The sequence below is a fragment of the Nanorana parkeri genome, unplaced genomic scaffold, assembly GCF_000935625.1.
Source record: "Nanorana parkeri isolate BGI_ZX_2015 unplaced genomic scaffold, ASM93562v1 scaffold216, whole genome shotgun sequence".
Taxonomy (NCBI): Eukaryota; Metazoa; Chordata; class Amphibia; order Anura; family Dicroglossidae; genus Nanorana; species Nanorana parkeri.
The window spans coordinates 43,784-61,213 of NW_017306484.1; the positions used below are offsets into that span (position 1 = coordinate 43,784).

At 46.8% G+C, this 17,430-nt stretch overlaps 1 protein-coding gene across 1 annotated transcript; it reads left to right on the plus strand.

The window, feature by feature from the left end:
* The first annotated feature begins 15,260 nt into the window (after positions 1–15,260).
* Positions 15,261–16,910, plus strand: LOC108786550 (eukaryotic translation initiation factor 3 subunit A-like). The gene has a single exon (XM_018555866.1). It carries the CDS (start codon positions 15,261–15,263, stop codon positions 16,908–16,910), a length of 1,650 nt encoding a protein of 549 aa, XP_018411368.1.
* The last annotated feature ends 520 nt before the right edge of the window (positions 16,911–17,430 follow it).

Sequence of the window (17,430 nt, forward strand, 5' to 3'; positions counted from 1 at the left end):
AGGGGATAGACTGGGGATATGCGCGGCAGGGGATAGACTGGGGATATGCGCGGCAGGGGATAGACTGGGGATATGCGCGGCAGGGGATAGACTGGGGATATGCGTGGCAGGGGATAGACTGGGGATATCCGTAGGTGGGACATACTGGGGAAGGGAAGAAGATGATGGTGGTGATCGGTTTTATGAACTAGAAAATAGATTAACCAAGCCCTGGGGATGTCATCTTTCGGGGTGATCTATTCAGGCGCTGCTGCGGTGATTCAGAAGACGCATGGAGATTCAAGTACAACATGGGATTGCTTTTTGAAACAAACGTCCAATATAAATTCAGACTGGAGTTTAGCTTTAAAGTGTAACAATTTCTTGGACAGAGTAGCGAATGGTTAACATTTATTTTTGTTTTGTTTCCTACATGCCATTGGAGAGGTTTCCCTTTACTTCCTGTCCAAGATCTATAACAGGAAGTGACAGAAAGTCTTTTTAAAGTAAATGCCGTCCTAGACAGTTGTCACTGAAGTAAGTGTCCCTATTGGATGAGCTCCCTTCAGCTCCTAGTGACAACAGTAACATTTTGGATTCTCCATCTTATTCTGCCCTGGCTAAACAAAGAAGGTAAATCTCTTCAAAGGGTAACATACATAGCAATAAAACCTGACCAGTGTTCTAACCCAGGGTCGGGAAAACTTCGACCCTCCAATTGTGATGAAACTACAAATCCCATGAGGCATTGCAAGTCTCTGGCAGCCATAGGCATGACTCCCGGAGGCAGGTGCCTGATGGGATTTGGGGTTTCACCACAGCTGGAGGGCCGGAGTTTGCCTACCCTTGTTCTAGCCCTTCCCCGCTCAATCTAAAACAGAAACAAGGTTTGGCTTTCAATGGTAGTTTTGGGGTCACCAAGGGCTATCCATTGTCTGATGACCTCTCGTTTAGCAGAGTTTGGCCAATCACAGCTTAGCGTTCGCCTTGCCCATACAGAGTTAACTCTTCATAATCAGATTTGTTTTATTATATTTATTCCTCCGTTACATTGGGATGTTCCTTTTGTTTAGTAATGTGGCCCTACATTTCACATGTGCTCATGAACAGACCGGGCTCACCCACCAAGTACAGGAACAAAAAGCCGAAGAGCAGAGTACAGCAACCAAATTTCTCTGTGCAAAAGTCACGTGACCGAAAGATGCATTCTGATTGGCCGCTGCTCTCTGTCATATAGAGGATGTTGCACCTTTTAATTGTCATAACCCATGCCTTTTATACCCCAGAGGCCTCCATTTTGTAGACTGGATTCACATTCAGCCACATCTCTGGGCGCAAGTGACATAGTTGAGGCGCTCTATGCCTAAAACCTCCGTAATGTTGCCTTAATTATGCCACTTGTACTTGGCAGGCTTGTGTCCGTGGGCCAGAAGTACAGATCAGGGGGCCCAGTAGCAAAAAATGTGAACGGGCGCGCCTAAGGATCTCTCTTTGAGCTGTGAGCAGCGGCGTCCGGAGCAGGTACCGGGTGACACACCACCGTGATGCCACCACGCATGCGCGGCCCTCTTGGTGATACCTGCCGGTGGCCATTTTCATGATGGATACCAACAGATAGAGGAGGGGATGTTCCCATGCCAGGCTAAGGTATGCCGCCGGGTCCCCTCCTCTCTCCTGCAACTGTCGGGCTCTCGGTCCATGAGCGAGTGTCAGACTTTTCAGAGAGGGTGACACCAAAATGACTACTAGTCATTTTGGTGTCATCCTTCCAATGGTGTCACCCGGGTGCGCGCCGCACCCCCCCTAGTGACACCACTGTCTGTAAGTAACGATGCCAAGATCCCGAAGGCTCCTCTTGTGCATCTGAAGTTGTCTCTACCCCGTAGACTTTAACTCCGACCCTTAATGATACTGTACTGTGTTCTCTTCACATGGTCTAGGTTTAATTTGCCCCAACAAAATAATGGGGCCCCTTCCACCCCCAGGCCCCATAGCAGCCGTCTGAGCTGCTATGGCTATAGTTAAACCACTGCGAGTGTCCTCAGGACTACTGGCCTGGCAATTAAAATGGCTGCCTTGCGGTGTTTTGCTTTTACATAATAAGTGCCAAATCTAATTTAATTCATATACATAACTCTACCAGCTTTCAGCTATTTAATGAACAGTCTGTGATGATTTTCTTTATGTGTCTGCGAGGAAACGTCTCGTTCTGGATTACATTTGATGTGACAACGGCTGTAATATGCAGTAACCGATCCCTCTCTCCTATCAGGTAAATTGCTTCTGCTCAGCTATTCTGTTCCTCCCTCCTCGGCTGGCTAACAAGGACTCAATGCTCACGTCTATAGAGCAGCTGCGATTGTGGCGGCGCTGATCCGTCTTTCCTCTGTCATATTCCTTGCATCTAAATGTCACAGCTGGCCTTAAAATGGAAGTTTAATCTGCTCATATTTTGCCTTTGCTGGGTTCTCTTTTTCTACTTTATCATTATGATAAAGACATTTTTAAATTAAAACCTTTCAGTTTTCATGGCATATCTTATTTTAGACCCGCTTTAGTCTCTGCGCTCCTCTGTGCAATGCAGGCAGATCATGGCTGGTGGGAGGGGCTGGTAGGGGGTTGTACATAGCTTCCTGGAAACATCACAGAACCCTCAGCCCTCATGCAGGCAGTGGGCTGGCTCTTGGGAGGACTTATGCAAATATCAACATGTCTTGATGGGTGGGTGTCCAGCAGTAGAAGTGGGTGTTCCTAGGAAGGCTGTTTTTAAATGGGGGAAGCCCTAGGTAACGCCCACATGTGATGCTGAACCTTCATCACTAAAAGAAGAAATTAAATGGAAGGAGCAGGGACGAGCTAGATCAGAGCTAGGCAACTTTGGCATGCTGAAACTACAAATCCTGTCATGTCTCTGCCACTGGGAGACTCACATTTTTGCAATGCCTCATGGAACTTGTAGTTCCACAACAGCTGTAGTGCCAATGTTGTCTACCCCTGGGCTATACATACACTTTAAGGAAGGGATAGACAAATTCCGGCCCCCTGGCTGTTGCCTACCCCGTGATTAGGTGATGCAAGACGTCCTCCAGCCAGGAAATGAGACGGGCTCTATCTGACTTGCTGCAGCTTCTAATACTCATGGCGAGAAGCTCCCAGTGTGCAGTGAAATCTGAAGAATAAGCCATTTGAGTCCAGAAGAGGAGCCGCTACAACTGTGCAAGACTGAAGGGAAGGCGGGAGTTCAGCTTTGACAGTGTAATATATAAACTCTCCTGCAGAGGGCGCTATAGTGGACGCTGCTCCAGCACCAACCTCCAATAAAACCTCCGCTCTGTTCTTTAGATGCCGGAATTGGGTCCTTGTTAGCGAGCTGCGGCGGAGAAGGTCGGAGTGATCTAACCAGAAACCGTCCCCTGACTTCAGGTGATATCAGATCAGATGTGCTTTAGAAAGGGACAGAGTATATTTAAAGGAGAACTCCCAGCAACTCACAAGATTCACTAATAAACATGTAAATATGTCAACATATCCTTGTGTCTGCTTCTTCTTGGATGAATGACTCCGCATGTGTGATAAACAAGATGGGGCCTGCGGCAGGAAACTTTACTTTTGGTGCGGGTGGTGGAAGTTTGCAGAAAGATTGTTCCTGGCAACAATGAACCTGGAAGCGACGAGTTCTTCATCACTTCCAGTTCCACCTCTGTCATTCCCTGGCTGCTGTGGATGGGGAACAAGCTAATTGAGCGGGATCTGTTATACAATTATGGAGATACATCACCACTCAATCCAGCACCGAGCCTCCAACACCCGGAAACACATGGGTGCATTCTAGGAGCTGTCCATGATCTGACGCAGCAGACCTAACCCCTGGCGAGGTTTTCTAGAAGTGCAAGGCTACTGGTCATGCCTGTGTAGGATGTTGATGAAGAAGGCTGGGCAGGTAGAACATGGATATGGAAACAAGTAAAGGAAATTTGGTAGAGCAAACATAAAAATGACTTTAGAATTCCTCCAAAGCCAACACTGCAATGATCACGCAGCACATGTGCCCCCCGAGAAAACTTCCTCCCTGCCCTTTAAACCCGGAACGAATTGAGCTTCTGTCTGGTTTAGGTAACCGGCCTGTTTTTCTTTCCAGCCACCTTTTATATCGTTATCATTTTCAGTTCAGATGTCGGAAAACGCCAGCAGCGAATTCCGAGAGCTGACTCCACTACGTTCGGATTTCAAACATCAGCAGATGCGTGCACGTCCGCGGCATCCAGTATTATCCCTCGATCAATAACGCGCTTTATAAGCAACAGATCAAAAGGACGCCGGCTGCCTGAGATCCGGGCGCAAACACCCGACGACGAGGCGAGGTTCTCAAGGATGAAAGGCGCGGGGTAATCTGTTGCCGCCTCGTGCCTTCAATGTGACTTTCCGAAAAGTCTTTTGTGCTCAGAGTTCTGTTTTGCTTCGAGTCATTTTCTTGCTACAAAATCCAAGTCAGGCTGATGGGGATTTTCCATTGTTTTCTATGCGGAGCGGGCAAAAGGAGCGTCACAACAGGGCCAAGCGTCTGTCTGGGTCACTATAGTGTAGGGATGCACTGATACCGATACTAGTATGGGTGCCGATACCGAGTATTTGGGGAGTACTTGTACTCACCCAAATGCTCCGACACCTTCCCCGATACCGGAACTTCTGGTCAGAGGAAGATTTTCTGTGACCGGCAGTGCCGTAGGGGAACATGGGGATGGGCAATCAGGAAGTCGAACGGCGAGTTGTGAACCGCCGTCCAGCTTCCTGATTGGGCCGAACTGCCGGCTTGATTGGCTAAGAAGATGACCTTCCAGCCAATCATGTAGCCGGGAGGCGGGTCATTACTTACCACCCGGCTTCCTGATTGCCCGGGAAGCCGGCTCCATGCTGATTAACTGGGAAGCCGGCTTCCCGCCAAGCATGGAGCCAGATTCTCGGGAAGCCGGGCAGCGTGTCATTAGCTGCTGACTCCATGCCAGCGGAAGCATCGGCGAGTACCGAGAGCAAAATATCGGTACTCGTACTCTATAACGAAAAAATGGTATCAGTGCATCCCTACTTTAGTGTTAAGGTTTCAGTTCCTTAGATGGAACCTGATAAAACTAAATAAATACATTCCTGGCATGTCATAAAATACTGCAACTCTATCATGTGTCTAGATTTAACAATATACAGAAACGGTATCTTCTTGCTGGTGGGAGCCGGCCCTTTAAGAGATTGTAGGTTAGAAGGTGTTACATAGGCTTCCCAATCATGTGATGTGAAACGTTCTCTTGATTGTTGAAATAACAATTTATAAGAAGGATTTCTCTTCTGTCTGCTGGAGTGGAATCGGCTTCTAATAGGTGATAATCAGACGTCCGTCAGCAAACCTCGTCTGTGATAACAAACAACGTCGGCTCGTTAATCTGAACAGCTTGTGTTATATTCACAGCTACAGTATATTTCCATCTGTTACAGGAAAATAATAGCTGAGGACAGAGAAAAAACTTATATAACCTGAGATTGGGAACTCCTGTTACTCTACATAGCCAGCAGGCTGGCACCATGTTCTCATATACAGAGTTGGTAACTCTTTGCCTACTGAACGGGCAGGGGATCCCACTCCAGCGCTCTTAGGTGGCACTGACAAGCATAGAATTTCCTATACTTCTCAGCATCACTTAGGGGTGCTATAGCCATGTGAACGGCATGGAATTTTTATAAATGAAGCTCTTTAAGGACTCATTCACGACAGCTCGCATCCAACTGTGGGCACCCAGACCTGCATGCATGTGCAGGCTCGGATCGGCATGTAGCCGGGTGCCGCTGCTTCCTTCCTTCCTATGTCGCTCTGATGAAGGGTCCCTGCGAGGTCCCGAAATGCTAGCTTCAGCTTCTAATGACTTGTCGTGACATTGTTTCAATAAACACATCTGAGAGATATTGAATGAATTCATCTGTGTGTGTGTGCCGGTGACCTGGTGAGACTATTCTGAGCTTTGCACGGCGCCATCTGTATGATCACCAGAGCGCCACCACTATTGGAAGGTTGCAGACCGTAAGGAGTGTGGGTGGTTATTGGAAACAGTTCCTTCCATAGGGAGGTACAGGCGGCTGCATGCAATTACATGCAGCACCTGTCCCTCCCGGGAGCAGGTCTCTGCAGGGGCGTGCATGCCGTATGAATGCGCATGCCTATGCAAATGAGCCCTTAAAGTAGCATGAAACCCTCCTTATGTTTATGGTAAAGTATTTGCTTATATCAAGGTGACCTTCAGTATAAGATATTCGTTGAAGAATACATCCCCGTTCTCTTACTTTTTCTCCCACTCGCTGCTTTTACATCAAAGCCGCCGCCTTGGGGCTAGTTCACACCAGCCTCAGTGCGTTCCGGCCTGATTGGTTCCGGAATGCACTGGATCGCATTCCAGCCGGCTCACTTTGTTTTGGGGCAGAAGGAGCTGTAGCAGGGCATTGAAGTTAATGGCACCGCAGCCTCTCCCTCCGGTTGCAGTGCGATCGCCCGCACCGGAACGCGTGGCACATCAGTAGCATGCACTATTTTTTCTGACTGCACAGGACCGGATCGCAGGCACTGAGTGAGGACAGGGAGTGTGGGGAGCGCCCGCCATAGAGGTCACATGACCGCCACGCCAGGTCCCTCATCCCACTGATTGCACAGTGCGTGCCCAAGTCAGCTTAACATGTGTGCTTAAGTCACATGACCCACCCGCCCCAGGGAACATAACAACAAGACTCATGCATTCCCTGAAGCGCACCCATCACAGGCTGAAGCCTGTAAAGCAGTGGAGCCACCCTTTAAGATGGAAATGGAGATGAGTGAAACCTTGAAGGAAGAATGCAGACAAAATACAACATGGTAAGTCCTGCAGTACGCTGCTATAGATCAGATTATACATTGAGGGGTTATTATCACTTAAATAAAATTGTCAGTTTAGGTAAGCACCACAAAACCTTCCTCAGGTCATGTGACCTCACCTGGATTTTATCTGTAATACGTTGGATCAAAGCTAGGTGTAGCACCATGAGAGGCTTCTAGGGCATGGCGCCTCAGTAATAGTGAAGCACCTCGTGTAGGGTCCCGTTCATTGAGCCAAATGCATCCAGTTCCTGACCGAATGCACTCGTATCTTCCAGGACAGTCACATATCCAAATCAATTACCTCCAATTTTGCTCACATCTAGTACCAGCCAAATTCTGCTTCCTCAGGTATGTTATTCCAACACTGTTATCTATTGTTCTTAATATCTTTATTTGAGATTCACAATTGTTCTTGGATCGCCGATCTCCGGGCTTCCGGCATAGTGAGCGCCGCCACTTACTGAACCTATAAAGAAGGAAGAGGCATTATTGATGAGGCCTGGGAATACGAGGCTATCAATGTGTCTGGATTGGCCCAGCTCTCTATGTGGACATCCATTATCCCATCTCTCATGAACAGGACCGGACCGCGGTTAAAGCAGAGATAAGAATGTTCATTACCGTAACAAGGAGGTTTCAGGATGTTGGCAGAATCCCCGGGGAGCTTAATGAGGTATCAACTGGCTTCCACTTCCAGGAGATGAGCTGTCAAGGCATACCTCATAGAACAATGATTAATGGGCTCTAAATATGATCCGTCTGCTGATTAATACTGTGTATTAATGTGTCTCTTTTCCCCTGTGGGGATTCACATGGAGAGAACTGTACAGCTAAAAAAAAACTCCGCTGAGTTCTCTGTGTAAATACAAAATCAAATAACTTTCCCTCTAGCAAGAGCTCCGAAAGAAGGGAGGGGATTTTCTTTCTTAAAGTGGCTTAAAGTGATTTCTTTTTTAAAGTAGCTAATCTGTCTGCATGCCAACCAACATTGCTGATGCTGTTGGAAACCAACACCGGAGAAGCAAAGCTGCAACAGCGTTGCTAGCCCTTATCGCAGCTCCAGGCGCTTTCCGAAGCGGTCTGTGTCTCACCGAGTGTAAAAAGTCACCAGACCAGAGATTTAAGAGTCTTAGGGGTGTATATATAAAATGTTCACTATTAGGGGTGTATTTATAAAATGTTTGTGGAGCTGTTCGCCGTGCAAAGGTCTGAGTTTTACATTTATACCACATTATGGCCACTAGATGGAGCCAAGGAGCACAGGATTTCTTTATGCTCCTTGGCTCCATCTAGTGGCCATATTGAGGTGCAGCACCTAAACTTAAATGCTTGCAGGGCGAACAGCTCTGCAAATGTTTTATAAATGCACCCTCTGGTATGTGCTAGTAACAAGGAAACAGAACAGCTGATACGTTTAGGGGACATCAATACTCCATTATGATGGAGCCAAGGAGCACAGGAATTTACTAGGCTCCATCTAGTGGCCATAATGAGGTGTGAATGTTAAACTCAGATGTTTGCAGGGCGAACAGCTTTGCAATCGTTTTGTAAATGCAACCTCTGGTGACATGCTTCTTGGACACCAATACTCAATTATAATGGAGCCAAGGAGTATAGGATCCAGCTAATCAGAAAGCCAGGCAGTGAGTCATTACCCACCCCTGGCTTCCTGATTGGCCGGAAAGCCGGATCCATGCTTCCTCGTCACCTGGTGTCAAGGAAGCATGGAGATGGCTTCCCTGCTAATCGGGAAGCCTGGTGGTGATCTTTACATGCCGCCCGGCTTCCCGGTTCATCAGGAAGCCAGGCGGTGAGTCAATACCTGCCCCCGGCTTCCTGGTTGGCCGGAAAGCCGGCTCCATGCTAATCGGGTCATTAGACACCGCCTGGCTTCCTTAATGGGGCTTCCGGTATCGGTATTCAGTATCGGCGAGTACCGGAAAAAAAAATACTGCTTGTACTCGATACCGAAAAAACTTTATCGGTGCACCACTACTGGACATTAGGACCCGTCTCACAATCTGCATTCCAATTCATCCCAAAAGTGCTCGGTAGGGTTGAGGTCAATGCTGCAGCATTAAGAGTTCCCTGGAATGTCCTTTATTGGAAACACCTGAACCCAATCCACCTATATTTGGTCATACATAGGGCCCCCCCATGTCTCCAATTTTAATTGCAAAACAAATGTTCTAGCGGTACACAATCCAAACTGCTTCCATAGCAGTCATATAGAGGTTCCCACACTATATGTACATTCATTTTATTGAAACTGTAGTCAGCAATAGAGCTGCAGCTAACAATTATTTTCAAAGTCGATTAGTTAGCCGATTATTAAGTTCGATTAATCGGTTAATCGAGATTTTTAAAAAATGGCTCCAGTGCTGGACTACTAGTTTGTATTGAGATTGCAGTCAATCACAGGAACAAGCTTGGAGCGGTGGAAGAAAAAAAAAGTGTGGTGTGCAATATAGTGAAATGGAAAGTGTAAAATTATACAGCAATCAATGCAGAATGGCAACGGCTATAGAGGACTACAAATCCCAGCAATAGTACATTATACAGCGCAAGGCAGAATACCATCACAAGGCGAGGAGGAGGTGCGGCGCGCAGTATGTGTGGAGCCATGAACAGGACCAACTAATCGAAAGCCGATTAATCGATGATTGAAAACGTTGACAACTTTTTCAATCATCGATTATAATCGACTTAGTCGATTAGTTGTTGCAGCCCTAGTCAGCAATGCTGTTTTTAGCCGAATAGATCATTGTGTAGCCAACTAGCACGGGGCTCCTGTGCTTCCGGGCCCCATGACAGACACCCGGTCTACTATTGATATCATTATGCCCTTGAACAGCTATATAAATCCAACTTCATGCATTGTCATCTACCTATGCCTGAACTTTCAATAATACTTCAACTTTGTTGTTGCATCCCTAATGCCAGCTCAGTTTCTTTCATGCCGGCAGCTCTTTTGAATAAAGTTACAAACAAGTTGCTAAGATCAGAATTTAATTCATTGAATTTCTCCACAAAACTGTCTACTTTGCACATTGAAATAGCCTTAGATCTCCTCTATTTGTATGAATTAGCATTACAAGAAAGAAGCTCGGCGAGCACACATGCAGAAATGCGGTTTTATTTCTTATTTTCTACTGGCGGTAATGATTCAAACTAACAAGCCTGGAACAGTAAGAAAGAAAAGTAAGTTCATCCATTTAATGGAACCCATTATCTATGTCCCAGTTTCATCCTTTTTTCTGATTAATTTCCTTTTTTCTTTTTTTTTTACGCCAGCAGATCAAAGTCATTGCGCAAGCATTGTGCAGCTGTGGCGCTGCCTACTTTTGGGGTACCATCTGTTAATAAACCGAGCTGTTGTTGAATATCTGTGTGATATTACCAAGAAACCATCGGGGATGGCAACATTTCTAAAGTTCATCTACAGCCCAAACTTTCTTTTTGTTCTTTAGTTTTGGAGAAATTGGGGATGTGTTAGAACCCTTGTCAAGTTTTTTATTTCCCATGTGTAAAAAGTCTAGTCGGGATCCGCTCCGGCTGCGGCGTCTCAGTATACCGCGAGCTGTAGCTCGCGGTATACTGAGCTTAGGGTGACGGGAGGACGCTAGTTTGTGTACTCCCGTTACCCTTAGGAGAACTATGAGGAAAAGCCCTGACCCCATAGTTCTCCTTTAACCCTTGACGTTTGAGGGGGTTCCACTGCCTGCAATGGAGCTTTATGCTCTGATATACATGTATAGCTATACACACACGTACGCCCATTATATGGTTCTGATAGAAAGGTGTCTAAATACACAGAGCATCGCAGTTTGTTGTGTATGGGGCCGCGTAGCCGCAGACCGGTCAGGGTGCCCATGCTGACCCGTGTCCACTGCCTACAATGGGTACGTGAGCATCAGAACTGGACCACGGAGCAATGGAAGGAGGTGGCCTGGTCTGATGAATCACGTTTTCTTTTCCATCTTGTGGATAGTCGTGTGCATGTGTGTCACTTACCTGAGGAAGGGATAACACCAGAACGCACTATGGGAAGAATGCAAGTTGGTGGGGGCAGTGTGATGCTTTGGACAATGTTCTTCTGGGAAACCTAGGGTCCTGCCATTCATGTGGATGTTACTTTGACACGTACACTAAACAATGTTGTCACCAGTCAGCATGATCTGACTATAGCCTTGCAATATATGTTAAAATTTTTTGGGGACAGATAGAAGTACTGACACAATGGGAGCAGCGAAATCTGCTGACTGAGGATATACTGAGTCTGGCTAATGGGGTTATTTGAGGACTTGTTTGGAAGATAAACTCATACCTAAATCTACGTCACTACGTTACTGCCAGTGCAGCCGTTCTTGAACAGGCACATATAAAGCATATCTAAAGCCAAGAAAATAAATGTAATATGTTGCAGCTTGCCATTCCTTAGATGTGGTGACTGCATTCATTTTCTTATTTTGGAATTTTTCCTTTATTTTCATCTGGTGATCCTGCCAGTAATGCACTTCCTGTCCTAGGGTGACAATGCTCGGACATTCGCCATTCAACAAATCTGGATTTCTGGCTGGATTTGGCGAACCCTCCATGTTATGGAGATGAGGAGGAGTCCTGTAGCTCTGACTCACTTCCTATCCTAAGGTGACCACACTGCACCTCCTATCCTAAGGTGACCACACTGCACCTCCTATCCTAAGGTGACCACACTGCACCTCCTATCCTAAGGTGACCACACTGCACCTCCTATCCTAAGGTGACCACACTGCACCTCCTATCCTAAGGTGACCACACTGCACCTCCTATCCTAAGGTGACCACACTGCACCCCCTCAACCTCTCTGCACTGTATGCATGGAAATGCAGTGTGGTTACCATAGGATAGGAAGTATGTCAGGGCTACAGAACCCTGCCCCATCTCCTCATCTCCATAACATGGAGGATTGTATCCTGCAATCCACAGAGTTAGTTGGGAAAAATGCTAACTGATAAGAGTGCAGCAGAGGCAGACGGTACACAGGAAGTTATCAGCTCACAAGCTTTCTGGCATTTTTTGCACTTATTAAACAGATATAACAAAACACTCCCAATAGTATGTTGAACAGAACCAAAAGGGAGCAAATAAGAGAAGTTCATTGTTGGGTTTTACATAAGCCACACTCATTGGCAATTCAATCTGAGCAAAGTTTTTTTCAAATTTTGACTTTTCTTGGGAAAGTCATGCCCAGTTCTGCCGCCTAAGCTTCCCTATTGCTTTAATGGGACCACCCATTGCACTAAGGAGGCTTAGCAGATGGGAGGGGGCACACTTAGGTAGGCTGAAACAGGAGAGTCAGTGCCTGGCTGTACATGCTGTTGACTTCCTATAATTGGCCCAAATCTCCCATGGTGGAGGTTCCACAGGTTGGAGAATTGGACATATGGTTCACCTGTTCGTCAAACTGTAAACAACTTCAACTTGTGTTTGGGTGAACTCATGGTCAGGTCAAACTCATTGTGGATTCGAACCTAAAGCTCATCCCTAGGGCCCATATAGTGTAGTTGTAATATAGTATTTGAGGTTGAATAAAGACATGAAGTCCATCAAGTTCAACCTTTGTGTGTGTGATTGTGCATGTGCGTACACGAGTCCCTGTGTGATCTAGTTTTTAAGAGTACCTGTACCCCTGTATGTTACTGTCTCTGAGGAAAGTATTTCATTGATTTTTGAACGAATCAATACTCTCTGCTGATACCACTGCTTGTGGCAGAGAGTTCCAAAATGTAACCGCTCTGATTGAAATTAATCCCCTACGCCCTTTGTTGTTAAATCTTTTCTCCACCAATTTTAGGTGGTAGCCTCTAGTGTTATGATCAGCTGTTCAGAATGTTTGGCCATAGAGGGTAATATATATATATATATATTGTAGTAGGGTGTGGCAACGCCACAATGTAATTTGGCAACACAGTCCCCAAGAACACTCAGTTAGAGGGGCTGAGAGGTTTCAGCATGTGAATACCTATGCAGAGGAGGAACTGGCTTTTGAGTTCCTTCCAGGTTTTCCGGATTACAGTGGAACGGAATCTCTAGCCCCGGTGCCAGGTGTTGCCAATGACCACTATAGGTGGATCAGTTGGCTGAGAGCAGCCTTATTAGGAGTCTGGACCAGAGCTCAAGGGAGTTGTGTTGGAGTTGTGTGTGTGCAGGAGGCACACGGACACAGGCAGACTCAGGTGCATGCTGGAGGCATGTGGAACAGCCAGGGGAGGCTGGGAGAGGTCAGGAAGGTCAGTGATCCAAGGTACCTGTTGTACACACTGATGGAAGAGCAGTGTGAGTGCCCACGAAGGGAGAGGTCAGGAACGTAGGTGACCCAAGGGACCTGTTGGACGCACTGCTGGGAGTATCATACAGAGATGTGCTGAGAGGCTTGGAGCTGAGGAAAGCTACTAAGGACTGTATATGCTGAAGAAAGCTGATTATAATGAGAAGTGCATGAAATGTTGGCCATTGTGTGAACCAATCCTTTATGTTGCTGCTGGAAGCTGTCTTGTGCAACAGGGGAGGTCTACCCTGTTGATGGAAAGAGATGTTTTGTGTTTGTCCTTAATAAAACGGCATTTTACTTACATTTCCTGACTACAGTCAAGTGTCCTTCTTACAATATATGTTAAAAAGTATATAAAACAGCTATTTTAAAACTGATATAATTGCACATTTAAAAAATTGATCATAAAACTTTATAATTTCCCATTAAAGTGAGGGAAATCTTAACCTGTGTGATATTGAACTGACTATACATTGCCTTTAACTCCATCTTCCCTCTTGAACATCAGTCACAGGTACCTGAATGATATAAGGGTGGCAGCCTCCAGCCAAGTCTCTTGGCCACCTGAAGGATCAATCCTGTAGACATTAATGGGCTGGAGAGAGAAGATTTGTCGCCCGCCTTCGAATTCAGAAGTCGGTTTGAAATCCTGAAAAGGCCACGGCAGCTTGAAATACGGAGCTCTGACTGCGTGGAGCTCCTCGGCGCTCCCTATCTTGTCCTTTCTCCGAAGCCCCCGAAGCCATTCCAGCCAGCGTTAATGTGCTGATACCAGACAATTTATGGAGATGAAAGCCAACTCTGCCTTTCATGCTAATAACATCTCTTAAAATAACAGATGAGCCCCTGAATAATTAAATAATGGGAAATTGCTGCGCCAGGGTTAAATATGAAAGGGGATCTCGTTTTTTTTTGAAGTTGCATTAGGGGAACGCTGTACTCTTGAAAGACACGATATCAAATTTAGTTTTTTCCCGTAAAAGAAAAGATGAAAGGGTTCTCGTATTTGTTTCCACGTTGTCTTCTGTCCGGGGAAATGTCTTAACTGTAACCTGTAACATCTTCATGTTTTTCTGTGTCATTGCAAAGTGGCGAGACCTAAGAAGTGGGACAGAAATAGGACCAGACGGTCTGCTGATGTAACGATTACCTTATGTAAACCGTTCACGGTCTAATAGGATGTTTCAAGGAGAGAACGCTTATATAATGGAAAGCTCGACACAAATCAGCTAAAGACATACCAGGTTCATCAGAACAGAAGGTGAGCAAAGTCTTACAGTTCGTTTTCTTTAGAAAGCAGCCACAGCCTGAGTAGAAAAGCCTGTCCGGTGCCAGCATAATGCAGAGAAAGACCATAGCTCTATGTGTGGAAGCAGTGGTCTCTCTGCAGAGGTCGGGCACACCCCCTGTTGAGTTATTGATAACAGCTCTCCAATCAGTGGTGATTGCTGATTGCAGAGTTATAGGTCTGGCAATAAACATTTAAGGCATTCATATATGTTTGCAGGGGGCTGCTGCTCTGTGCTGAGAGTGTGCTCACTTGCATGATCACTCACACGCTCCCAGCATAGTGACCATGCTGTCACTGACAGGTCCTAGTCACCATTTACAATCAGGGGCTGGTGGAATGGGGTAATTATGTGGCCACTGTGACATCCAATCGTGATCAGGAAGACCACCTCCAGCTCCTATCATTCAGAACCCCAAAGACCCCTTCAACACCTTTTTTGCTTACCTGAATCCTCTGCCATGTGTCCCTTGACGCAACTGTTTCTGGAAGAGGATAGTGGTGGTTCAGCCCTGCAGTCTGTGCTTCCACCATCACGACATCCCGCCACTGCAGTCGTCTGGAGCCCAAGAGAACCCACCACTGAACAGCTAATGGGATGTGTTGGCATCATCTAGTCACCTGAAGAAGGACTGTTGCACCCTGCAGTGAGTAAGATAGAAGACACTGGACCTGCATCACATCACAGACAGAAGGCACAGGACAGGCACAGTGCATCACAGACAGAAGGCACAGGACCCGGGGCATCACAGATAGAAGACACGGGACCCGGTACATCACAGATAGAAGACATGGGACCCGGTACATCACAGATAGAAGACGCGGGACCCGGTGCATCACAGATAGAAGACACGGAACCCGGTGCATCACAGATAGAAGACACAAGACCTGGCGATTCACTGATAGAAGACACGGGACCCGGTGCATCACAGATAGAAGACGCGGGACCCGGTGCATCACAGATAGAAGACACGGGACCCGGTACATCACAGATAGAAGACACGGGACCCGGTACATCACAGATAGAAGACACGGGACCCGGTACATCACAGATAGAAGACACGGGACCCGGTACATCACAGATAGAAGACACGGGACCCGGTACATCACAGATAGAAGACACGGGACCCGGTACATCACAGATAGAAGACACGGGACCCGGTACATCACAGATAGAAGACACGGGACCCGGTACATCACAGATAGAAGACACGGGACCCGGTACATCACAGATAGAAGACACGGGACCCGGTACATCACAGATAGAAGACACGGGACCCGGTACATCACAGATAGAAGACACGGGACCCGGTACATCACAGATAGAAGACACGGGACCCGGTACATCACAGATAGAAGACACGGGACCCGGTACATCACAGATAGAAGACACGGGACCCGGTACATCACAGATAGAAGACACGGGACCCGGTACATCACAGATAGAAGACACGGGACCCGGTACATCACAGATAGAAGACACGGGACCCGGTACATCACAGATAGAAGACACGGGACCCGGTACATCACAGATAGAAGACACGGGACCCGGTACATCACAGATAGAAGACACGGGACCCGGTACATCACAGATAGAAGACACGGGACCCGGTACATCACAGATAGAAGACACGGGACCCGGTACATCACAGATAGAAGACACGGGACCCGGTACATCACAGATAGAAGACACGGGACCCGGTACATCACAGATAGAAGACACGGGACCCGGTACATCACAGATAGAAGACACGGGACCCGGTACATCACAGATAGAAGACACGGGACCCGGTACATCACAGATAGAAGACACGGGACCCGGTACATCACAGATAGAAGACACGGGACCCGGTACATCACAGATAGAAGACACGGGACCCGGTACATCACAGATAGAAGACACGGGACCCGGTACATCACAGATAGAAGACACGGGACCCGGTACATCACAGATAGAAGACACGGGACCCGGTACATCACAGATAGAAGACACGGGACCCGGTACATCACAGATAGAAGACACGGGACCCGGTACATCACAGATAGAAGACACGGGACCCGGTACATCACAGATAGAAGACACGGGACCCGGTACATCACAGATAGAAGACACGGGACCCGGTACATCACAGATAGAAGACACGGGACCCGGTACATCACAGATAGAAGACACGGGACCCGGTACATCACAGATAGAAGACACGGGACCCGGTACATCACAGATAGAAGACACGGGACCCGGTACATCACAGATAGAAGACATGGGACCCGGGGCATCACAGATAGAAGACATGGGACACGTTGCATCACAGATAGAAGACACAGGACTCGGTGCATCACAGATAGAAGACACAGGACCCAGTGCATCACAGATAGAAGACAAGGGACCCAGTGCATCACAGATAGAAGACATGGGACCCGGTGCATCACTGCAGATTTAGTTACATAAAAGAGGTAATGGTTAAAGTTAGGAGACGGTTTTGGGGGAACCCAGAGATCAGCTTTAACTGATGAATACTGAAGACCCATGATCATTTTTTCTGTAAATAACAATCTTTACTCCGGGCCGTGAAGTGGAGAGACGGAGCTTTCTCTGCTCTTATTAGAACAGACACATCTACAGATCTCGGCTGCTAATTAGCCACTAAGTCTCCACTTTCATTTCCTGCTGGTGGTGACCTTTCCAGCTGTGATGGTCAGATAACAGCCCAGTGTATGATTATGGTCCTTCATCAAAAAGATACAGATCATCAGGTGACAGAAACTGTTATTGCATCTTCCCGCGCTCTAAGTGCAGCAACTGGAAATGACAAGATTATGTAAAACATTTCATGTCATTCAATATGTAACCTTTTTAGGAACTGATCATTATTCCCTTTATTTGAAGGAAAAAGTAATAATAATAATAATAATAATAACAGGAACAACAGCGTTATATTTAAAGAAAATAATAATTATAAT